The sequence below is a fragment of the Aythya fuligula genome, chromosome 13 (genome assembly GCF_009819795.1).
Source record: "Aythya fuligula isolate bAytFul2 chromosome 13, bAytFul2.pri, whole genome shotgun sequence".
Taxonomy (NCBI): Eukaryota; Metazoa; Chordata; class Aves; order Anseriformes; family Anatidae; genus Aythya; species Aythya fuligula.
In genome coordinates this window covers 10784247-10809279 of record NC_045571.1, presented here as the reverse complement: position 1 = coordinate 10809279, position 25033 = coordinate 10784247, and the positions used below count along the sequence as shown (strand labels likewise).

Genomic DNA, 25033 nt, shown 5'->3' with positions numbered 1-25033 from the left:
TTATCCTGTATTTTAAATACCCTAGTTTTTGTATCCCTCTTGCCTGAAGCTATTAACATTGGCAGAATTGATGTCCTTTGTTTATTTTGTGTACTACTTACAGCCTGAATGTTGGGCACTGGTTGGTCTAGTTTTTCTATGGTCTGCGGAAAGAGGTAGGGCAAGCTTGTTTCTGCTGGCTGTGTACGTACATGTGCATGCATCCCCCTTCTGAGGAGACAGACTGCAGATTGGTCTTCATGACAGGGATGGAGAAGGTGAAATGACTTTCCTGCAATCAAGCTAAGAGCAAATCCAGTAAAGGCAGGACTTCTGCATACCTTCATCTTGAGTGCTAAATGACAATCTCGTGCTTGTGCCTGCAGGTTGACGGATCAATGCTTGAGGGGCTGCAGGCAGGTGATAGAGCTTCCCATGTGCTGTGATAGATGGGGCACAGAGGTGTTGGCAGTGCCCAGAGTGGCCATTGAGAATATTGTTGACAGTGTGGGGGAGCTGGGTGCAGGTGAGCCCAGACTGATGGGGAGCTGTGTGGTCGATCTCTGCTCCAGCACTTGTCTTGGAGCTGGGAGGTCTGGATCTTATCCACGGCTCTGACACTGAGTCACTGCATGACCTCAGGCGCTCAGATACCATGGTGATGAACACAGCACAAATGTCTAGACAGATAGATTAGATTGGATAGACTCTGAATTTGACAAATATTTGTATATCACCACTGTCAGTGCTCCCCTGTTATTGCCACCCAGTCCAGTTGTTTCAGTGGGTTTCTTGCACAGCAGGGGGAAGAGACACTAATTTTTTGCACCAAGGAAGGGACACCTAACCACAGTACCACAATGACCAGTGTTGACAAACTGGAAATAAAGCAGGTGGTAGGGCAGCTCTTGGAGGAAATGCTGCATGGCAGAAGGGCTCAGGAGTGAGCTTTTCCCCAGCTCTGTGGCAGCCCTGATGTGGTGGCCCTTCTTTTCTCCAGTAGCCAATTAGTCTCTAAGGTCCTCAGGGTAGTGGCGACTTCTTCCTCCTGCAATGGCTTGCATCACAACAGGGCCCTGGCTTCAGAAAAGAAGACAAACTACCAGAAGTGAGACTTCCTGAAGAGCTTTAGTGGTGCCACTGTCAGCTTCTGACACAAAGGAAGATGCAAGATGATCGGCTCTCCTGGGGTGTCTTGTGGTTACTTTCCCACCTGGTTCCCTGGTCACAGCTGAGCAGAGGAATACAGCAAATAGATGGCCAGGAACCTGCCCTGCATGGAGATTTCTGAAGGCTCTGCAAAGTCTCCTGAGCACCCCTCTCTGGTACCACTGACAATGAGCCAGAAGTGCTGGAGAAGAGCACTGCCTCTTTAAGGGGATTTACATAGCAGGGCCTAATTACAGTTGTTGATTCTGATGTTTTCAGTGTTGTTCATATTCCATTAAAGGATAATGCTGCTTAATTTGCAGCAGAGGGTCTCGGTTAACAGTGCACCCAATCACAAGGCAGCCCTAATGACACTACTTCCCTACTTCTGGTAACACATAATTAAAAAATCACTTCATTTCCAGTTGTGTGGTTCTCCCCTCTCCCCCAATCTCCTAATTACTTTCTAAGCTATTTCATGATTATCTGCAAATATTTCAGCATTTAGATCTACTAATGAGTCCATGGAAGAGTTAATACCTTGAGTGGCATCGTTGTTTGCCATTCCCTCTCTACTTCTGCATTGCAAGGAATCATTTTCCCCCTGGCATGTGTGGGAAGAGGGGACTTGGGTTGTGGTGGGATTGTTTGTGTTTTGGCTTTGGAACTGTGGGGATAACTGGAGATGGGTGGCATTCAAAAACCCCATCTCAAGCTGCAGAAGGTCTTTTGCTGTTTTTAGTAGTTGCTGTGTATCTTTGCAAATAGTTTTACACAACTTAAATGCCACTGAAGGGGCTGTTCTGTTGCCTGTCTGTGGGAGCTGCTTGTCAGAGGGGCTGAAGTTGAACTAGGTATAAGTCATTCTAGCTTGGAGGCTCACACATCTGGGAGTATTGGCTGAAATGTTCTTCTGACCTGAATCTACAGGTCTGTGGGAAATGGTAACTCAGCTTTTGCTGCATTTGGACAAGAGGGCAATAGGTCTGGCTGTGACAGCCCTTGGGTGGTATCTCTTCAAGCTCATCTTGCATGCTGCAGTCAGTGGCATTTACTGCAGTGTGAGAGTAGCTTGTTCGCTGGGTAAGGGAATATCTGCATTTCACAGAGAAGTTGTATACGGATATCTATAATAGCCCAGTGGCTGTGGGCAACAGGATGTGGGGTGGGATGTCCTGATACCAACAGTGAAATGGGGAATTTGTTCTCTAATCCCAGCTCTGCTCTGAAAATCCACCGTGCAAATGCTGCTTTCTCACTTCATGGGTCTGGTTCCTGTACTTGTCTGGTATCTTGGGTATTAAAACTCACTTGGGCATTTCAAACGGTGTGCTGCAGAGCTGGCAGGGTGATGGAGGAGTGATTTGGAGTATCTTTCCTGCCCACGTGTTACATGGGCTTGATTGCTGTGTTCTTTGTATGGTCAATCAGCAACACCTTATGCAAGTCCTCTGGGAGCTTTCTGATGTCTCTGAAGGCATTATTTGGAATAACCAGAGATAATTGTATAACTAGGGGGTAATTAACTTCCAGGAATTAAAGAATCAAGCTTAGTCTGCGCTACCCCTAGGGGTGAGTCTATAAAGCTGGGAGTTAGAGAAATCTATTCCTCTTTCGTCATTTGAGCACATGTGACTTTGAAATTCTTGAGACTTGGGGAATGTGAGGCTGCTTCAAATCATATTGCAGCATTTCTAGTCGATGCTGTAATAGCAGACAAGAGGAGAGCTTGAATATGATTCTAATCCAGTCCATTTGTGTTTCAGGTAACCCTGTCACAGTGGGAATGAGCATCCATATCTCCAGCATTGACCAGATCTCTGAAGTCAACATGGTGAGTCTGGGAGGAATTTAAAAAAATATATAAATAAATAAAGCCTAATAAACTATTCTTCCTCTCTCTGGTTGAGAGGCACACCCAAGACAATGGCTCCTTGGAGTCACCTGAGATCTTAGGGTGCCCTTCTAAAAAGAATAGTTACCCCCTGCTTCCGTAAACTCCTTCTGCAGGTCTTCCCTGCAGCTGGGAAGCTTTTGGAGGAAGAGTGGCACTTTTCTGGTATTGAATAAGTGTTTTTTCTTCTGATTTGGACACAGGATTCTGAGGGATGATGGGAGCTCTGATTTAAGACAGTTCTTCCTCACTAAAGCATATGGAATTCAAGCATGATTTCTCCATATGCAGTGGGATGAGAAGTTAAACATCATCATGCTGTACTAAATGAGATTTCCAAATTTCTTTCTCAGCATACTGGTTTTAGTCTGAGCCTTCCTATTTCTGCCCGTTGATTGGCCTTTGTCACTGGGACTGCCTGTCAATTGGCACCACAGCCCAGCTCCAGGCTCAAAAAAAAAAAATTTTTTTTTGCAAGACAAAGTTGGCATGATAGACCTCTCTGGTACACTCTTACCTTTGCTGGCAGTATTTGTGATGTGATTGAAAGACTGTAGTTTGCTTCCAAAGGTGAAGTAAATTCTAGTAGGGTTAGTGAGTGTCTCCACCAGAGATGCTCCTGTGAGCTAGTGTCTGGTGTTGTGGATGGAGAATCTCAGCTGGCCTCTCTGGAGCTAGTTGTATCTTATGCAGGGCAGATTCTCATCCCTTATCTTTCTGTGCTAGTTGCACGGATCTCTCCAAAATATTAATGCTTATTCCTTAAAGTAGGTTCTGATATTTTTCCAGTGACACAAAGGCGGTAGTGGTTTTACAGTCAGCCTGTGATTCCTGAGTTGAAAAACAGGCAGTGGCTTTGTATCCTTTCTGGTGGTAAGATGGCCTTTTCCAGATCTGTACTGGAAAGGAAGGAATCTAATTGTGATCTGCTTGTTTGGGGTGTCATTGATAGGCTGGAGCTTTTCATACCACTGATGAAAAACATCCTCTGCCCAGATAACAGATTTTACCCCCAACTATTCCATAAGGATTTTGGTTATGGATGGGATCCACATCTGGGCTTGTGCTATCTCTCAGAAGCCCTCAGCACCCAGCAGAGGACATGCATTGCACTGATCTGTCACCTAGCCCTGCCTTCCTTTCTCCTGTGCCCAGAGGCTTTTCTTCCAAGTTGCTTTGCTTTCCAGGAGGCTGGGTAAGGGAGAAAGGCTGACGGGGACCTTCAGGAGCAGCTGTTCTGTTCCTCAGTTCCAGACCTGTGTAGGAGAATCCTAGGCCAGTTTACAGTTCTTGCTCATTGAGCCAATTAAAACCTTGGTCTCCCAGTGCTCCTGTCCTATTTATCCGATTCTGTACTCTCCTGACCTGTTTCTCTGTCCCACCAGCTATTTTGCTGTCGCACTGGGGGAGGAGGGGAGATGAGGCAATCATCTGACTTGTCAATTTGTTTTCCAAACTGCTTGAAACTCCTGAATGTATCTGTTGATACATTTCAAGCTGAAGGGATGACCACGAGTCTTCAGGTTCTCATATAAAACAGTTTTTTATATTTTCTTATACAGAAGAGGCTTGGAAAGTGGAGATCAAACAAACTTCTGGGCCTTACTAGGAAAATAAAGATGAGCAGTGCTGATCTATGGGTTAAATCACTACCAAATATTTGCTGTTTCTTATTATTCTAAACTATGGAACATGCAGCAAATTGCAGACTCTCCCCATTCACCTAACCTTTAGCATCATCTATATGGCATGTTACACTTCAGTGTTAACATACAGAAATTTAGGTATGGACCTATGGCCCCATTGCATTGGGTAGCTGTGCTTGAGGTTAGGCTCAGCTTAGAGGAGACAGATGGCTTAACCCAATTCCATCTATCTTGCCTGTCAGGACAGAGCTCATCTCTAAGTCACCTCCTCCCCCGGTCTCAAATTGGATCTGAATTTTCCTGTGTGGTGAACGAGCTGTCACCCTCCTTGCTAGAGTCAGGCTGAACACTTTGGGGTCTGAGAGCATAGTCTAAGACCCTAGCTTGCACAGACCTCACTGGAGGGAGTGAGGGATTTGACTATTTGCCTGCTATAATTGCTCTGATCTTTCACTACAGACCTGAGAAGAGAGCTAGGTGCTGCAGAGGCAGGTTCAGAATGAAGCTCCAAGTGAAGATGTGTGTGGGCTAATAAAGGCTGCTCAAGCTCTTTGCCATATACCTGTTGTCAGGCATGCTGTGTCCTGGGCTAGTAGCCATTCTCTTAGCAATGCTTTCAACCCTTTCCTCATGAAAGCCACGTTCTCCCCTTTCTGGTGAACACCTTCTTTTCCTCTACCCCAAATTCCTGGGGCAAGAGGGTGTTTGGGGCTGGAGAGAAATCCACATCATTGTGGTATGCAGAGGAGAATGTTTCCCAACATGAACCTTCAACCATGTGCTGCTCTGGGTCTTACAGGTTTCAGGCAGCACTGTTGATGGACACTTTTTTTGGTAGTCATGGCTTTGTTATAATCAGGCTGGGCTCTAGGTACTCTGAGTTTATGCCACGTTCCTGTTGATGCTGCTATGGCACATCACTTCTATGCTTTTCTCATCTCTCCTGGCCTTCTGTACAAGTTGACAAGCACAATCTCCCAGCCATCCTTCATGTGTAAGTTTGGGAGGCTACTCAAGGTCAAGATCTATGGGTATCATGGTGAGGCATCTTCAAAAGGGGTTAAAAAATCAGAATCATCTTAAAGAACAAACAGGGAGTGGAAGAGTTCTTGTGTGATGCAAGTTTCCAGGCTGCAGAGATTTATGTGCATTGTTCTTTTGTGTGACAGATGCCCCGGGGAAAGGGCTGTCTTACCCCTGCTCTGGACATGGTTACGGGCAAGAAAAACAAGACATTTTTTGGCATTGTATGTGATTGGGGAAGGGACTGTGCAATGAATAAATTAAAGGCACACAAGTGGAGCTGGGTTGTCACGGCAACCAAATAGCTTCTATTGTTCCACAAGGAGTGTTATTACTTACTGCCCCTTGTAGGATAATTAATTAATCCTCAGACATCCTTTCTGGAACAATGGCCCTGGGGCTGGGCAGGCTGAGGAGAGCCCCCACCTCTCCCATCGCTGGGCTTCCTGGCACCTACTGGCTGCGTGATGGTGGGGAACAAGTGCTGCCAGGGACTTGCCACTGCATGATTCAAAAAGTTGTTTTCCATGGGAGTCCAGCTGGACATGGTGCTGTGGAGGAATACAGCTCCATCCGTGATCTAAGCAGCACTCTTTGCCTTCACTCCCATGGGAACTGTACTGCCAAAATGATGTGGTGACATTTCAGTCCCGGAGGCTACAGGGCTCTCTGCTAAGGCAACGCAGCTATGTCTTTATACTGGAGGTTCCCAGACACTGATACACGGAATGCATTGCAATTGCCTGTACAAGTTCAGTGTGTCCCGGTGCCTTGCTGTTACAAAGGCAATGCCTCTCCACCGCCTTGAGGGCCATGCCCCAGTGCCATGCCATGGTACAGTGCAAGTGGAGACGTGTCGGGTTAAAGGAGGTTCCTAGGTGCACTGTAATGATCTCCCAATGATGAGGAACCAGAGCTACTGCTTTTATTTAATAAAAAGACGCCTTGTTCACTGCAGCTGCTGCCTGTGTGGTCAGCCATATTTCCAAGCTCACTTGCTCAAGTAATGTTTTATTGCTGTGTACTCCTCTTAGCCCTGCTAAGCAATGCTGAGCTGCAGCCTCTGTTCTTGTCAGTGATTAGCAGGATTATTTGCTGAGCCAAGATCAGTGACATCAGTTGAAATGCCTGGGAAAGAATGCCAGGGGCCAGGCCAAACAGGTATTGGGGAGGGCACGTTTTACTGGCAGACCCTCTGGGAAGTGCTGCTCCATGAAGATGAAAGGCCTAGCTGGAGACTTTTCAGATCCTGTACAAATTTGCAAGCTGAGGATTTAAAGGCAGACTGAAAGGAGAAATATCGTCACAGTGATGTTCTGTAGCTTAGATGATATGCTAAGCAAGGAAGAATGGTATCTCCCAGTTCTCCTTTAAGGAAATAGGCTGGATAATTTATCTGGCAAATGCCATTTTGCTACAGGTGGTTGAGTTGTTTTAAGTGTGCAACAATGTGCAGCTATTTACAGATGCTTGGTCACATATTGGTGCTCAGTACTATGTTCAGACCTCTTACTATGGTGTCCAGTTACTGAGGAGTCTAGCAGTACTTCTGAACCAGGAGAATGAGAAGTGCTGTCGGTCTGGAGCTCAAGTCATTCTGCAGCTGGAGAAACATGTAAATTTTGGCCCTTGTGGTATGTGGCCTTAACGCTGTCTGAACTCACCATCAGCTTGGTGCTCTGGTTCAAGCAACCTGCTTTGCTGGATCTAGCTCTGATGGTATCTAGTCCCTACTGCTTCAGAAGGAGCTGGAAGTCTTCCCCTGTATGCTCCTTCAATGGACAGCTGAGGACTGGCCTGTTCAGGGTGGACTGAACTGGCTGCATGGTGGGTGTAGAGGTTGGTGCTTCCAGCCGCAGCCTTGTCTCTCTAATCTTTGCGGACATATTTTTCCAGTTCCAGACCGTTCAGACTCCCTTCAAGCATTAATGAACTATTTCAATAAAGAAAACAACCAGAAGTTTTTTATGCATTTAAAATAAGAGATGGTTACCCTTCATAATGCTTCAATTTTCCTGCCCTATGATCTGTGCAGTCCTAAACCTGCTCCCCCCTGTGTTTCTGCACGCCATAAACAGCTTGGAGCACGCAGCCTTTGTCGTCGTGATTTCTTTGTGGCTCCTATAATTTATTCATCCCAAGATGCTCTCCTACATCTGCAATAACATTGTTTCAGTTTGTTATAGCACTAGCTTTAAAGTTTTATAAACCTGGTGACAAGTTGAAAAGTTACAAGAGAATTATTGTAGAGGGCTAGTGTAAGAAACAAGGCTTCCAAATAGAAATGTCTGCTGCAATATACAACATGCTAAATGAACGATACCTGCAGGATGGGTGATACCTTTTTCTGGGGGACAGCCTGCAGTACAGACAGGTTAGTGTTTGGTGCAGAATACTTGGCAAGGTGCACCTTGATGTTTTGCTTCATTACCTCCTATTCCTGTATCATCACCTCTTGCCACGTTGCTGTCTTGTGGGACTGACTGTGCTCATGCTGGTGTGCTGTACTTGGTCACTTGGGGGCTTACAGAAGGAAGCATGTCTGCTATTTACCAACTTCCCAAAGCTTGTTTGAAAACACAGTTGTCATGTTAAGAAAATAAGTTATCCCTGCTCAGGAGAGATGTAAACTATGCCCAAGAAGTCTGAAGGCTGAGCACTAGGTGTTTTAAATTGCCTTTTAACACAGGACAAGGTGGATTGGGTGTGTAAAGATGTTCTTGACCAGGAAAGATCATTGTACAACTGGTTATGCCATCATCACTTGGGCACTACTCTTCACTATGTCAAATTTTCTCTCCATCAGGAATGTTTGAAATAGCCTCTGTAGAGGAATCTGTCCTGATGAGGCATTGCTGTTCTGTTTTCCCTGAAGTATGAATATGCACTGCCTAGCTGAATCTCACTTCACTATAACCAATGCACACTAATAACTTATTGTCTAGTAGGCATAGCTGGTGAAAGAAGGCAGTGTGAATGGACAGGCTCAGTATGAGAGTCTTTGCACTACACAGTGATTTCTTAAGCTACTTGCTCATGGACACAGCTCTTGGCCTTTGATCCATTTCAGGTAGACCCTCTGTGTCTGCAATAGCAGGCAGGAAACACGTTTGCTGCAATATGTTTCTGAAAAGGATTTTCCATTGATATGGATATCTTGAGTTTTTTAAAACAAGATTTATTTATTAAGGAGAGGTTTCTGCTACCAACATTTATACTACCATGTGTTCTCTTCAAATATATTGATAGTTTTTATTTAACTAAAATTGTTAACATTTTTTTCAATGGAAAAATGACATACAGATATTTTCTAGTTAGTCTGTTCTATGTTTCTGGACATCAAAAGGTCTTAAAACAAAGGTTAAAGCATTTACATCCTACAGTTAGAGGCTTCTGCAGTTATATGTTATGAAATACAGCAATGAGTGTCCTGTCATGCTTGTAACTGTTTCTCTGTAGCCTCAGGTATCTCTAGGCCCATGACACTACAATCTGAAGTGTGTGTGTGTACACTGTATGTAAGGTTGCTGAATATCGAAGACTGCCAAGATATTTGAAAGTTGAGACACTCTTAGTGCTGAGTTTAATGGGTGGTGTGCTGTCATGGTACTGCAGGGGCTGTAGGATTGCTGTAGGCTCCTGAGGTACTGCATGTAGCAGAGGATGCAGTGGTGCCTTGGTGCTGAAGAAGGGCCAGGCTCTCGTACTGTGGCATAATGAGAATGGTACAGCTCTGATTTACAGTGAGATCCCTAGATTTTGTGCTGGTATGGATGGATAGTGTTGTTTTTCTTCATATGCTGGGGGTTTGTGTGTGCTTTGAGTTAAGATATTCCAAGCATGTGGCTGAGATAGGTTTCTTCAGAGTTGGCAATGGTCTGTGCCTTCTGCTGCCAATCATGGCTTCAGTGCTACTTAGGTCATGCAGCTATTGTTGCTTCAAGTCCTCAAGTGCAGCTCTGTGATGCACTGGGTGGCTGCTTGGAAAATCAAATGGTGGCAGTTCTGTACACAGGACTGTTGGGGCTCAGCACCGATACAGTCTAAAAAGCCAAGATGTGTATATCTGTTCATACCACATTATATTTTAACAGATATCCCCCTGATTGTGCTGAAAAGATCCCTTGTACTAACATAGTACATGAGGACAAGCAAAGTACCAGACCTCAGGGCAGCTGTACTCTGTGATGGGATGTGGGAACAAGTATTGAAATTCAAACAAACAGTGGTCCCCTTTCTGCCCCAAAGACAGGGATAGTCCTTCCACAAGAGGGTGGGGTTCTTGTACAAAACAACTGAGAAAAAAGCAAACTACTGTGAATGAGTCCAAAGTACTCCACCTTTATAGGTCCCAAAATTGGTTATGAAGAGACTGGCCTGGCTTAAACTAGAAAATAGGTCAGTGTGACTCATATGTCAATATTTACTGCATTACTGGCAACTTGTAGAAGGGAAAAATCTTGCATCTTCCATAATATTTTGGAGATTATCCTATTCCAGTGACAAAATTCTCCCTGTGTCCTTGGTCTTGATGCTGGTTAACTGCAGAGGCAGCCCAGTAAATTCACTACATCTTAGAGTCAAGTTGCTAAGTAACAACCAAAGATCACCACACAATCTCTTCAAATGCAGTGGCCAGCAGAAAGCCAGTATCTTCACAAAGAGCCAGCAGTTTCTTCTGACATGGAAGTCTCAGATTTGGTGTGTAGCAGAGGGCAGTCAGGTAAAGCAGCAGTCCTGCGGGGAGGTGGCTCTGTGTGACAGGGGACAGCTTTAGAGCTTCTCCTGCAGAGGGGTCCCCTATGTTTGTGCTGAAGGGTGCTGATGTCTTGGTTCTTAATAATGTCCTTGAATGAAATATTTTTGTTGGTTGGATTGTACTGTTTTGACATGGACATAGATCAGTCGATAATGAGCTGTGGAAACCTTGCTGAAACAAGCTCTCAGCTGAAGACAGACTAGGAACTGCTGGACTGGAGTATGACTCTTTCCCCCTGAGGCTTTCTATTCTACCATGCTGATTTCCTCCTAGAAATCCTGTAGCATTCACAGGATAGCTTAATGGGAGGGTTTGCAGGAAGCCTTTTATCTGCGTAACTGGAAATGCTTGGCTATGGGCAAGCTGTTGGATGGACTGGCTGATTTCTAGCCTAAACCCAGGGTTTTTCAGCACTATTAAAACATGGTGGCAATGCTTATTGAGAATAAGCATTTATGTGCTTATTTAAGTAAGCATCCCCCCTGCACATCTTTCCATGATGTTGTTTTCCCTAAGGAGCAGCTCTGCAAGTGCCCCAGTATCACAAGTTTGAGCCTCAGGAGGGCTGAGTCAACCCTGCTTCCAGTACTGAGAGAGTTCAAATGACTGGCTCGCTAGGTGATTTCCCCAGTGAGAATATTTCTGTGCTTTCACTGAAGAGACTTAAGTTCACTCTGCATGTCGTAGATGACTCCACCCCACAGCAGGAAAGAAGTCATATTGGAGAGGATGAGAATCCATGGCTATATGGCTTGCAGCACGCTTTCAGCTGAACAGTGCTATGTATTGCAGTGCTCCATCTGTTCCTGTATCAGCCAAGTTATCTTTAGATCTGAACATGTCAGTGTATGGTGGTGGTATGAACCTCTTTGGTTTGCACTCCAGCATTCTTGTAGTAGTTAGAATTGTTACTGCAGAAAACTTTGTCCAGGATAAAAATGACTTTTTTTCCTGCTTAGGTTTTTATTCAGGTTTTTACACAGGCGGAACTCCCACAGCCTTTATATATATTTATATATATATTTAAAAGCTGCATGTATTTGAGAGCAGTGTTCCAAATGGCCACCTGTTTCAATAGCAGTGCTGCAGCATTGGAGAGGATTACTGCAGAATGCTAAAGTATCTTCCCCCAAGTGAGAGCTTTGTCTGGTTTGATTGAAAACTGAATTAGACCTTGAGGATCTGACCTGCTGACATCTTGTCATATATACATTTAAAGCGTGCAGCAATAGTGTACGTGCGCAAGAGTGCCAGCACCTCAATATAGAACCTAGATTGGAATACAAGTGCGTGCGTGCCGTGTTGCTATTTGAATATGTAAATAAATGGGGCTATATATAGCTCTATGCTATGTACATGTTGAGTGAAGGTGGCAGATACGGCAGCTGAATAGCTTTGCTGTTTCTGAATGCTGGTAGAGGCTCCCTGCTTGCTCCCTACATCTCTCCTGCTTGCTCCTACCCCTATCTGCCTTTCTGCTATCACAATTTTCAGGCCTCTGGAGAAGATCGTGTGTGGGGACAGGAGCTGTTAATATTCTGAGTCTGTGCTGAGTTGCTAGGCTACAGAGAAAAATGAACATTCAAGGAAAAAGGATGGTGAAAGGGAGAGGATCTGCTGAGCTGTTTGGAGACCCAGAAAGGCCCTCTAGTCAAATGAAAGGGATCTTTTTGGGGAAGGAGTCAGCGCACGCACGTGGGATGAAATGTGGGCAGTCCCTGCTGGCCCGGCACAAGCAGACTCAGGACAGCTCCAGACAGAAAAAGGGCAGAGGAAGAAGTAAAAGGATCCTCCAGCCCCTGCTCCCTTCTATGTCACTGCATGCAGGGCATGTGCAGCTGGCTGCCAGGGTGCAATGGGTCACCAGGCTGGGGTATACACTTTTATTCCAGGTTGGACGAGGCCCTGGGCAACTTGATTCAGTGGGTGGCAGGGTGTTGGAGCTGGGTGATCTTTCATGTCCCTTCCAGCCTAAGCTGTTCTATGATTCTATGGTTCTGTGAGGCATCCCTCACCCCTTCTTTGTAGGGTGCTTCACATGAGGCTCTAGTGAAGAGGGAAGCAAACCCAAAGCATGTTCATAGCTTTCAGGTTGGACTTCATCTCCCTCTCACTGCAGCAACCTACCACCAGAAGATCTCCTTTAACCTCAGTGTGACTGCAGGGGAAGGCAACTCATGGCTTTTATCTCCTTGATAAAACCTTTGCATTCCTAGGTCATGGATACACAAAGTACTGACCCTTTTATCCATCAAGAGTTTTCAGCTGAGGTTCAAGCAGACTTGAGGGTTTATAACACATCATCTGCAGTCTGATCCTGGTTTTCCTGGAGCCCAATCTAGTTCCTAAGCACTGACCCTCTTCAGCTGTTCCCTTCTGTAAATGAGCGTCAGGTATGTAGCTGTAGAGGCTGTGAGCCATCAGACCTATGAGGTGTCTTGTCTTCCTCTCTTCTGGAAGGCTGGCTTTGCTCTCTGCTCCCATTCCTGTCTGCAAGATTTGTTCCCTCTCAATATTGCTGGCTGTATCAGAACCCTCAGAAAAATTAAACAGTGCCTTCGGGTATTTTTATTATCTGGATACTTTATTTACCGAGCTCACATGGGCTCCCTGCCAATAACTTTCAGCCAGCTCTGCAAATAGAGCTCCTTGGCTCCAGGACTGTTGGTCCTGGTACTGCAGAGAGCACTCACTCAGCATGGACAAGGACTGCAGCTTGTTCTCCGCCATCCAATTGGCCGTGAAGTCAAAGTCTGCTTGCTTGTGGACCTCCACAGCCTGCTGAAATCTGTTCTTTAACTCCTGCGTCCTGTAATAAACTTGACTTATTCAGCAGGATTGGGAGTGTTTCATACAGCTGTATTTTGAATGCTATTGTCAGCTGCACTGCACCTGTCCATCAGGTTCATGTTTCCCCAGCCAAGACCTGAACAAATAAAGTGGCAGAATGATGGCATAGGCCAAAATGTGTGCAGTGCTGCTGGTGGCACTCTGCTCCATTGGGTTTACCCTGGCTACACCAAAAGCAGACTAACCCAGGACTGCTGGGGCTCTCTATTTCCTGTACCATTTCCACACCATCTTACCTGTTTACTCCTGGTCATCCTTTACAAGATCAAACGCTTGGGCTTTTTAAAGGAAATTAACACCATTTTCTAACCTGTTGATCAAGCTACTCTGTGTCAACATTGAGTTGGAACAGATGCACAGGGGTGTTATTTTAGAGTACCTAATACCAGTGGGTTTCTAAGCCCCTTAAAGGATTTTGAAGTTTCCTTTTCTCTTCCCCATTCCTCTAGCCTCACTTCATATAGTCTCTGGCAGTCAGTGTCTATGTAAAGGGCTGCAGGACCTCTCCTGTCTGGAGTAGGGTGTGATTAGATTGGTGTCCAGTAAAACCATTGGCAAGATGGTGAAAAGGATGTTTCATTTAAAAAAAAAAAAAAATAGTTCTGGGAATATTCTAGTGAAATCGCATTTTTCTGTTACCATGTTGCTGCTGATAGAAGCCTATAAAGTGTTGACCACTTGAAGTGAGCATTTCTCAGCAGGCAAGATGTAAGAAAGTCACTACAAAATTCTCTGAAGGTATGTGCAGAGGCCTTTGAAAGGGTTTAGGGAGCATCGCTGGTCTTCCAGAATCACTTTTCACTTGGCATAATCCAGCTTTCTTCCCCCAGCCTTTTGAGGGCTTTAGAAACTGATATCTTCACTAGTCACTGCTTAAACATCTCACTCAAATTTAATTTAGCTTAATAGGCTAGTTGTTGCATGTTTAATTAAATACAAATGATTATTAAAAACATATTTTTGAGCTTTAATGGCTGTATATTAGATACGCCCATATGTGTATGCAGCAGGGCACTGGAAACAGATGCTGTAAGGCAGAAAGGGTATTGCCTGGTAAGCACAAAAAGATGGGCTGGGGGAAGCTGGGTGGGAGATGGAAGAAGGGATGGGATACAGGCACCAGCACAGTTCCATGGTTTGTGGGTGTGCAGAAGGTAAATATGTAGCGTATCACAATAGTGCAGACAAACAGCAGCTTGCTGCCCTCCCTACAGTATCCTAAGCCAGTTACCTCTCTAATGTGCTTCTTCCCTGCAAGGAATTGCTCAGGTAGGGACCTGTCTGAGCTCCCTTCTGGTTTAAGTGAACATCTTACCTGCTTTTAGCTCCCCCATGTACTACAAGGAGTCCTTACCAGTTTCCAGACCATCTATCAATGTAATTTTGATTGTGCAAGCAATATTCTTTTGATTTTCTGCCTGAAAATTAGTCAAACTCATGCATCAGATACTGAACTTTGAAGGTGTGACCTTGCTTCTCTGGCATTAGTTAGCCATCTGGACAAAGCATGCCCTTCTGTGCTGGCTTGGTGTGGGAAGGTATAGGCACCAAGCATGAATCTGACCACCTCTCGTTCGGTGACTCCTCACTGTGAAAGAGGACAACTTCTCAAGTTATGATGAGATTTGGAGTGAAAGCTGGCTGGTGACTCAGAAATGGGGAGGCCAAACCACGCTGCTTTTGGGAGTAGAACAGGCTCTGGGTTTTGCCCAGCCACTAGCTCATGTGGAACTGAGCACGGAGACCAGACCAGCCGAAATAATATGAAATAGCTCAGAGATTCTGGGGCTTAAGAATAGAAACTGCCTGGCAATGATTTTAAGGTCTTGCCCAAGGAAGATGGCATGCTGCAGGTGGTGACTTTGGGGTTGCTGCCGGTACAACTGAATGAGGTTGCTGTTTGTTTTTTTTTTTGTTGTTCTCCCAGCAGGTGCTATGCTGTAGTCTTCTGACTTTCTCCTTTTAACCTCTGCATCCAGCTCGAATGGGGCTGTTAAGCAGACAACATATAGTGCTATTCTGTGCCCAGATGGGGCTTTGGTACACAGGCTGTGAAGTCTGAAAGCCTTGTCATGGGCAGGCCAACCCCCTTTAAGCAAAGGGTACAGCTAGGTACGTCCTGTCTGACATCTGCGGGACCAGCACCAGTCCAGGTGCTGCAGAGATGGGGCATGGCAGAAGAGAAATAGGGCAACAAGATAACACTTCACTTTCACACCCCTAGTTGTGGAGGATACAGCTGATATGTCCCAGTTTCTGGACATGCATTCAGCAATTAAACACATGCAAATTACTACAAAAGTAGATCAGATCAGTGAGGAGAAACATCTCCATGCAAAGTTCTTCTGAGGTCCTAAAGAAAATGAGTTCAAGAGCACAAAGACCTGCTGTGCAGGAGGGCACAGCATATCATATTTCTGTCCCCTTACATTGTGGACAGGTTGTGGGTGCAAGGTGGTTTTCCTGCTCCCCAGGTCAGGTGGACAATTGGGTATTTGAAATTAAGGGATGTGGAAGGAGATTCTGGTTTTCTCACCTGCTAAGCTGAAGCATAAGGAGAAGGTCAGTATCTAAAATAGTTGTCGCTTTATGTATAACAGTTGTCAAGCAGAACTTCAGACTTGTAAATCAGGCACTGGCTTGCACCAGAAGATAAATTAAAAGCAGAATAAAAGCAGAATGTTGGCAGAATACTCTCCCTATGAAAAGCACAGTAAGTACAAGAGCTGCTGCCTCCTGCCCTAGGCAAAGGTGAGGATCTAAAGCAGACTTTGTGCTGTCTTGGAGCTGGAAAGATTGCTATCATGTGTTTGTCAGATTAACTGGTGCTTGTTAAGGTCTAGAACCCATTGATTTGTCTTATCTACGTGGAAATGGACAATCCATTAGGAGGGCAAAGTAGCTTTCTAAAACAAGCTTGCTAAGTAAGGACTGTGGATATCTTGCTCTGTCCTTCCCATATTCTCCTGTACATTTTACACAGCTCTGATTCCTTGCAACTGATTGCAGGCACATTGTTTAAGGCTCCCCTTAAAAATAATTCTTATTTCCCCTAACACCTCCTTAAAATGAAACATACTTGAGGACTGCTTTGTCCTTTAATTTCTCTCCCAAGAATGACGGGAACAGGAGCTGGTGTTTAATCATCAAAGAAGTCGAAGCCAACAAACTGTTCATTAGTCTCTGGCAGTGGCAGCTTGGTTTTTACTAAGTCAGATGTTTCATTTTTCTCCCTCTTTCTGGAGCATCTTGGCTTTCCTAATGTTCTTTTATGATCTTGGACAAGGAGACCATATGTCATTTTCTTATATGGGGTAGGACTTTTATTTGGTCACTTCTCCAAAAGGAGATGATTTATCAAAGTCAGGGGTGGAGGGGAAATGGGGGACAAAGTGAAGTGGCATGGCTAGTGCCAGAGGTAAGCTGTAAAGCCTCCTTTATCCCCCTCATTGCTTACAGTACCTTATGAGTGCTTGGTGTGGAATGCTAGCAGCCTGCAGTAGTCACCTTCACTTTCAAAGCTCCCCCCAGAAAGGTACCAGCTGTTTGTCATACACAAAGATGGACTAGGCACAGGAGACATTCATATTGCTGGAAATACTGTGTTCTGAGCAAAGATTTGGTCCTTTCTCACGTAGTATTTCATACCATTTCTAGACCTCTGAGTCCACTGTAGCCTGTAACAAGGATGCAGACTTCTGCCTCTGGTAATATTTAGTACTGGGGGCTGTAGAGGTCACAGGACAGAAAACCAATCTGCCCCAACCTGCCAGTGACCCACATCTCCCAGCAGCTGTGCTGAGGGTTTATGAAGCAGCCTGCTCAGGAGGGATGCTTTAGGTGACTTTCTGTTGGAAGCTGGAGCTCCTGCCATGCAGCAGGAGGATCTGCATCCTTGGGTGGTTCTCCTTTCCTGCTAGTCCCTCCCCTTTTATGACTTGGAGGACTGTGTTTTCTACATTATGCCTGCACCTTTCACAGTACTGCTAAGTACCTGACCTCATGCTTTTTCCATAGGCTCTGTGGAAAGTTTTTTCCATTACCTTGCCCTCAATCTGTTCTTATATAGCAACCCGCTGCTGAAAGTCAGATACTCTAATTGTACAGCTGTTTTGTTTTTTAACCTGTGCAAAAATTATTTCCCCTTTGCTGCTTCCTGCTTCTGTCAGAGCCTTCATACTATTTTTGAATATTTACTTATTTGTATACTGCTCAGTAACCCTCAACTACCTAAAAGTGTGAGACTCTGTAAGCTTAAGTAGCACAGGGTTATGATTACTTACTGACTTAATACAGCCACTACAGGGAATCAGATAAGAGTAAGTCTGATCTGTACCTATTTTTAAGTGATGTAAATACAGTGGAGAGCTAAACTGTAGAATTTACTACCTACCACAAGGCTGCAGGTGCCAAAGGCTGAGATATTCTGAGATGAGACAAACTCTCAGAAGAGAAACCGAGTATCTCCAATTAAGAACGTATCAGCTCTGGCTCAGGAGATCATTAAGCCTGAAACAGCTGCAGAATAAAGTATCGCAACACAAAGACCCCATTTTTTCTTATATTTCTCCCTTCTGTTCTCTTGACTGGTGCTGGTGACAGAACGCTAATGTGTGATGACTTTTGGTCTGACACAGTACCACTGTCTCTGAAATGAGCACAAGCACACTTGTAAGAGTATCACTTTGGGCATAATGTGTGCCCTGTATGCTGATGTATCACTGTGTTTATTGTCTTTGGGGTTCTACAGGAAACGTCTTCCTCCATCCATACCTCTCTTGTGCCAACATTTCAGCTGATTACTGTTGTGTCCTCTTACATCTTTTTTGTTTTTGGGTCTCTGCTGGGTTTCAGAAAATACTGTAGTTATCAGTCTCTTCATCTTGCCTAGAGATGTATGCCAACAGCCCTGTCCTCAGTAGCTGGCAGGATGCACTGTCACTTTAGCATGTGAGGCCCCCAGGTAAGCTCCTCGTTGTTCTCTGGGGCTTTTCCTAGCCCCTGAGAGAGCTGTCCTCTCTCCTCGCGGGGAAGCAGCTCTGGAGTGTGAGTGCCTGCTGCTCCACATGTTGCTCTCACCTCTGCTTTGTGGATGCATCATGCAGTGAGGAGGAGGAGGAGAGAGGGAGTAAAGCTTCTGCAAAACCTGAGATGGAGGAGGTGCAGGGAGGGGAAGCTGGGGCTGACAGCTCTCCGCTGCTGGGCAGAGCAGGGTGAGTGGAGGCATGTGAAGGGGTGTCCCATGGGGATGGTCACGCTGAGCAGATTTCCAGCAGGCTCAGGTGCTATCTCAGCTTTGTGAGGGGCTGAATGGGAGCTGCAGTGCTGAGCACAGCTCTGCATGCAGCTGGGCCATGAGGTGTGCCTTGCAAGGCAGCATGGAAGTCTTGTAAATAAATAGAATGGAAATGGTGCATCGCTGGCTGCCTGTCCCACAGAGGAGAGCTGGGTACCAAGTGGGGTGAGAGGCTCCAGAAACTCAGGTGCTCTGCTCATACTGCAATGCAGGTCCAAAGTCACTGGGAGGGGTAACCAGAGAGAATATTTTCCTTAGCAGGGTCTTGACCAAAGTGAGAATGTTGGTGTCCCTGAGAGATGGACTGTGAGGCTTCTGAAGCAAGAGCTTAGCAATCCTTTAAAAAGCAAAGCAACACAGTTTCTTGGCCAGAAACCTGTCACTGTGTTTTTGCTCTTTCCAATATAATACAGAAGGTGACAGATATAGCTTTTGTATCCAGACTACACCACAGGTTCGCTCCATGACCTTTCAGATACGCATGTGGGTCTGGATTTCTGAATCATAGTTAGATACCCGAAAGCTGGCATACCCATACTGTGGGATTATTTGAGCTTGTTTTCAGAGGTGCTAACTCAAACCTGGCTTTGAGTAAAGTCAGTGGGAGAAGACGGGCAGGCAGGATGCCTCTCTGCTCAGCCCAGATGTTAGTGCATGAGCATGGTCCTTGCCAGCCCCTGGCACAGAGCTGGCAATGCAGAGCAGAAATGCCCCTCATGCATGGTCAGGAGGATTCCTTTGGCACTTTAAGTATCTGCTTAGGAAGAAACAACGTGTCTCTGGCCCCAGCAGTTCATTTGCATGCATTTGCAGAAAGCTTTTTATTTAAGGACTTGTGAAAAGTTACTGGCTTCTGTAAGGCTGCTATCAGCAAGACTTGTGAGCGCTGCTTACCCTGCCCACTTCCTAATCTACATCTTGTTAGCTGTCTTACCCAAAAAAAAATCTTGGCTCCTAGCCTACTTAAGACCTGTTGTGAGAAGATTTTTTCATTGATGTGTACAAGACCCCTTCCTGTACTACTCATTTATCTGAGAGGAAATGATTGTACTTCTAGCACAGTGCTACAACACAGTCTGGCTTTGTGGAAAAGCTGATTTGGGGCCTCTGGGTCTCCCCGGGATGTGCAGTTACTGTGCAGTATCTAGAATTTGTTCTGCAAAGCTGCAGCTGTAGGCTACAAAGCAGCTCTCCCTGCCCTTTGGAAAAGTCCTGACTCAGCAGAACTTTTAAGCTTCAGCTTTGTACTGTGGAACAGGAAAGGAAGAGGAGACGTATGGCATTGTGGTTGCTGGGAACGGTGAAGGAACTGCCCTTTACCCAGCGGATCATGCTCCACTGGTGACAGATTTCCTCCACATATGTCCCTCTCTGAGAATTGCACTGAACTCCCAACTTAGCTCATACACCAGGGCAAGTGCTAATAGTTTGTCATGGTTGGCCGGGGTTGACTCTGAATCCTTGGGCTAGAGGTGAGATTTTCTGTGTGCCTTTGGGAATGTCCTGAATTTCTGCTCAGAATGAAAGTGGACTTTACCAAGCGTATTGTTTTCATTTTTGCAGAACGAATCAGTTCTGCAAAATGAGTCCCTTCAGGTGGTGGAGGTGCAGACGCAAACATTTGGGTGCCAACAAATGTGGAGACCCACCAAAGGTCTCAGCAGTGGCAGGAGGGGACTGGACTGCTTTATGTCCCTGCCCTGAGGCCAGGCTGTGACACTAGCATGTTTGTCTCCTAGGACTACACCATCACCATGTACTTCCAGCAGAGCTGGCGGGACAAACGCCTGGCATACAATGACCTTCCTCTCAACCTGACCCTGGACAATCGGGTGGCTGACCAGTTGTGGCTGCCTGACACCTATTTCCTGAACGACAAGAAGTCCTTTCTGCATGGAGTGACCGTGAAGAATCGCATGATCCGGCTCCATCCTGATGGGACTGTCCTATATGGCCTGAGGTAAGTTGGAGGGGAATTCCTGTTGGTTGTGGCTGTGAAAGATGCCTCGTCTAAATTTCCTCCATTTTAAAAGAGTTTCTGGTATTTTCTTCATGCACACTGACTACACAGATTCTGAAGTGTTGTGCAGGTTTAAGCACCTGCTCTTTCTCCAAGCTAGACCTGGTTGTTTCCTTCAGGTCTCTGAAGTTCCCTGTAGTGCTGTAGACAAATATTGGAGATGGGAATAGTTGGTTCTGTGTGTTTCAGGTCACTGTCATTCGTGTTGCATAACACTTCCATTTGAAACACTCATTTTCAGTTCCTTATAATTTTCTGCAAGTTTGGCCTATGGTGATGAGACTTCATTACTCTGGTATCTAATGCTGAATACCTGTAGCACTTGAGTAAAATCACTTTAGTTATTTTTGAGTATGAGATCGTAGACGTTTCTGTACCATTTAAAGAAAAAAAAAGTCTCTTTACCAGAGCAATTTTGATAATTGAGCTTTGAAAGTTGGTATCTAGTAGGGGAATGGTCCTCAGCGAGGAGGCTTTTTATGGTGTCTGGAGTAAATTTACTGGCAAGTACAAAGGCTTTTTGAAAGTGTGTTTGTTTGTAGGGGAGGTGACAGAGTTTGGCCTCGCTGTGATATCTGGATCTGTAGAGGTGCCAGGGCAGGTAGGAACATCAAGTGGGAGGAAGAAGGGGGCTAAAAGGGAAGTTTGCAGCTGTAGATAAGTGTGCACTTTTGGATGTTGTAGGTAAAATCTAAGCAATGATTTCCCCAATCCTGTATTTGTCTGCTTTGAGCTGTTTTCCTAGTGTGTTTTCTTTGTTTTTATTGTTGTTGTTGTTTTTGCTCCTTTTTGACTACCAAAATTCACAGCTGGCTTTTAGACCTGCCTCCACATTCACAAATGATTGTGATAGCAGCTCTGGGCTTACGTCCCAGTGCAGCAAAGGGGGAGGAAAGACCTTTCTTTTTCAAAGAGGGTACACCCACCATTCCCATTTACAGTATCAGCTCCTCTGCTGCTTTGTGTTTTGTGGCAAGGACTGACTTTCTATGATGATTTCTTCCTTTTTAAGTAGCAGGGCTGTTTGGGGGAGGGTGGGGCTGGATGTAGGCACACCAAAGTAGGAGGCTGCACAGGACATCATCCTGCTAGGACAGCAAGGTGGCTGTGCCCAGTGTTTCCCTATGGCAGAGCTCTGGGGAGCTGTAAGAAGCAGTGAATGCTTGTGCTAAGGGACAGGCAGGGGTATGCTCCAGCCTGTCGTGAAGGAGGGGGCACAGAGTGCCATGAGGCTCAGGCTGCTGAGCCAGCCCACCTGAGCACGGAGCTGCCTCCCCCAGGCTGGTGGGCACCCTTAGCGTGTACCTGCGCAGCGCATGGCGCAGAAATACTCGTGTATTTTTATCAGCTGCCATTTAGTCAGCTCTGACAACAAGCAGTGTGGATCCAGCTGCCAAGCAGTGAAAGTCCATGGAGGGTTTGCAGGGCCAGGCTGTTGTCTGAGCACCTCCTGCACCATCCCTGCCCTTGCCCTCCTGTGGGGCCCTGCATTGCGGGTGGGGGAGCTCAGCTCCCTCCCAGACAGGGCCTGGGTGAGATGAGGAAAACTGCATCCAAGCCAAAAGAAAGAAAATGACAGCTGTTTGCCCCTGTTATTTCTAGGGCCATAGTAAGAGCCACCTGTGTTGTTTTAACTTTTGGCTGGTTTTCCTGGAAGCTGCTCTCTTGCCCCTGGAGAAAAAGGCAACTGCAAAAACAAAGCACTGAGCAATTGCAACTGCTCTTCCCAGACTGTGCCTCCAGCCAGGGTGGCTGGCTTTCACTGCCCTGAAAGCACCGGGGCACTAGGGAACAAGCCAGGTGCCCTGAATGCTTGAAGTCCCTCTAGATTTACCCATAGTGGTATGGGCAGTGCTTTCCTTAAGGCTTGCTGTCTGGACTGACTCCTGCACCTGTGATTTTGCTGACAGCAAAGTGCTAGGTGCAGTTTTGCAGGTGCAAATGATTGTGGTCGTATTCAAAAATACATAGACATATGCACAGCAGGTGCAAGCAGGTAAGAAAATGGTCTGGATATTCACCTGTGCTCCCTTCATCTTGGTACAAATACACCCATGCTTGCTCTGCAAACAGGAAAGAAAGTGCAGGTCCTTCTCCTGCATTATGAAGCCTTGTCTTCTCTTGCATTTTTGGAAGGATCTTTAAAATGGAGTTGCCTTGATAGAAGAAGGCCAAAGGAGGCATTTTCTGTTGTTGTTTTTTTTTTGTTTTGTTTTGTTTTTTCCTTTGTTTACCTGCTTATTTGTTTTTCCTCAGGCAAGATGCCACAGCTCTGTTCCTTCTCCTGCTACCTTCTCACCAGTCGCTTCCCCCTCCTTTGAGCTGATCCTGTAGCAAAGTGACTCAATCGTGCTATTTGTGGCACAACAGTCATTTTTCTTTCCAGCAGCCTCTGATGTCAGAGACTGGGGAGGATGACACCCTGGCAGGCCCCAGCTTTCAGCGAGTGTTCAGGCAGGATCAGGCTCAAACCCCGGATCAGACCACAAGGTCCGAGTTAGCTCACATGGAGTCAATGGGTATTTCGTTTGACTTCAGTGAGGACAAGATCAAGCTTCAGATAACTTGTTTCCACGAGTAAATGAAGCTCTTTATTCTGCCGCTCTGCTCCATTGTGGAAGTTGCATGTCAGAAAAGCATATGCTTGTTTTTGATAGAATTAACGAATTAGTGGATGAAGGGAGTGCAGCAGATGTAATACAGCTACATCTTAGGAAAAGCGTTCGATACAAAAGCTTACTCCAAAATTAATTCACACTGGGCTGGGATTAAAAGCCGGTTGCCAGATCTCCGACAAAAGGAATGCATAAACAGCCACGGGCTGCGTCGGGGAGGCGACGCTGGGCTGCAGGACCAGCGCTGGTGTTTCCCAGCTCCGTCCCTTCCAAGCTAGCAGATGGCCCAAATCCCGGGGTCTGGAGCCCAGATCCAGCCCCGGGGATGCTCCAAGCAGCTGAGGATGTGTGGTCTGCAGTGGGAGGATGCAAACCCAGCAGAGCCAGCGGGGTTTTAGGAGATGGAAGGTGGTGAGGTGGGGTTGTGTCTACACTCCTCTGACCCCCAGATACCTTGAAGGGATTAAAGGTACCTGCAAAGTATGGGAGAGGTCACCTGGAGCACACAGCAAGGAATGTGCTAAAGAAACGAGGAAAGGCTGCAACAGGAAGGGAGGCTTAAAGGAGCTGCCCACAAAGATGAAAAGCAGTCAACTGTTGGTGTAGGGGAGGGAGGTGGATAAGATATTGAGGAAGAGCTGTGTAGAACCAGCTGGATTTAATGCATTTTTCCTCCTAATGGCTTTTTGTCAGAAATTGCATTGGTTTCATCAAATTTTAAACAAAAAAAAAAAATAGGGAGAAATTTTTCATTTAAGAAAAAAAAAAATGTTTCAAAGTGTTGATGTTTCAATCCTAATTTTATGCAGGGAATTTTTCACTTATGTCAATAATTCCCTCTCTATTTCATGCTGCTTGCACTACCACTGCTGGAATTTGAGAGTTATAGGGAGAAACATCGAAGCCTTTCTCTGAACCCCCAGAGACTGTCTAGCCTACCTCTGCCATAATATTCAATAAGCTTTACATTAGCACACATATAGGCTATACATTATGGTCTGATATCTGTATTTCCTTTTCTAGACTATGCAGTTTCCATTTGGTAGTGAAGCAAGTTAACATTCATCAAATGTTGATGTCGTCAGTATTTTCCTATGTTTCCAGAGACCTAAAAATAGAAATAGCTGTAACAATGCTGAAATCCTCATATGGTAATTTGAAATCGCATTTGAAACCGGCTTAAAAACACCCTTCGGGGAAATCTCGAAGCTATTTGATTTCGTTCCAATTAAGGACCAAACTGAATTCCAGCAGAACAGGTGCCTCGAGGAGCTCAGCATCCCTGTGCTCACGGGGGAGCGGAGGGCCGGGGCGCGGGGCAGCAGGCGCGGAGCCGAGTGGACAGCGAGCGAGATGCAACGCCTGGCTGGCAAGGAGCCCAGGCGATGTGAGCTGAGCAACTGAAAAACTGCAGAGGAATTTGATGACGGAGACTAAATCCTGTGCAGGGAGAATGAGGGATCTCCTCCTGCGAAGGTGGTGTAGCGGTGGGGGTGTGCGTGTGTTTTGCTTTCTTTTTTTTTTTTTTTTTTTTCTTTTTTTTATTCCTGCCCATGATAGTCACCGCAGTGAGGTGTGGTTTGGAGACAAGGCAGTTTGTGTAGATGCAAAGGAGCCAAGGCACAGCAGGGCACTGAGCCCATTGGGAACGCAGACCCCTGCTTTCCCCATCAGTGTAAATGCCTGTTCAGGGCTTGAAGCAAGGCGGAGAGAGCTGTTATAGATCAGATATCTCAACACTTGCAGTTTAAACCCGAGTGAAGCTGGATATATTTGCTTTGGCAGCACATGGTTTCTGCTTT

General features: G+C 45.8%; 1 protein-coding gene across 2 annotated transcripts in view; it reads left to right on the top strand.

Moving 5' to 3' along the window:
- The window catches only part of LOC116494383 (gamma-aminobutyric acid receptor subunit beta-4), a 62768-nt gene that overhangs the window by 21379 nt on the left and 16356 nt on the right, over window positions 1–25033 (top strand). For both annotated transcript variants that reach the window (XM_032196255.1, XM_032196254.1), the window contains exons 3-4: window positions 2895–2962; window positions 20336–20556. In XM_032196255.1, the coding sequence (XP_032052146.1) occupies window positions 2895–2962; window positions 20336–20556 (289 nt within the window). The remainder of the gene's footprint in view (window positions 1–2894; window positions 2963–20335; window positions 20557–25033) is intronic.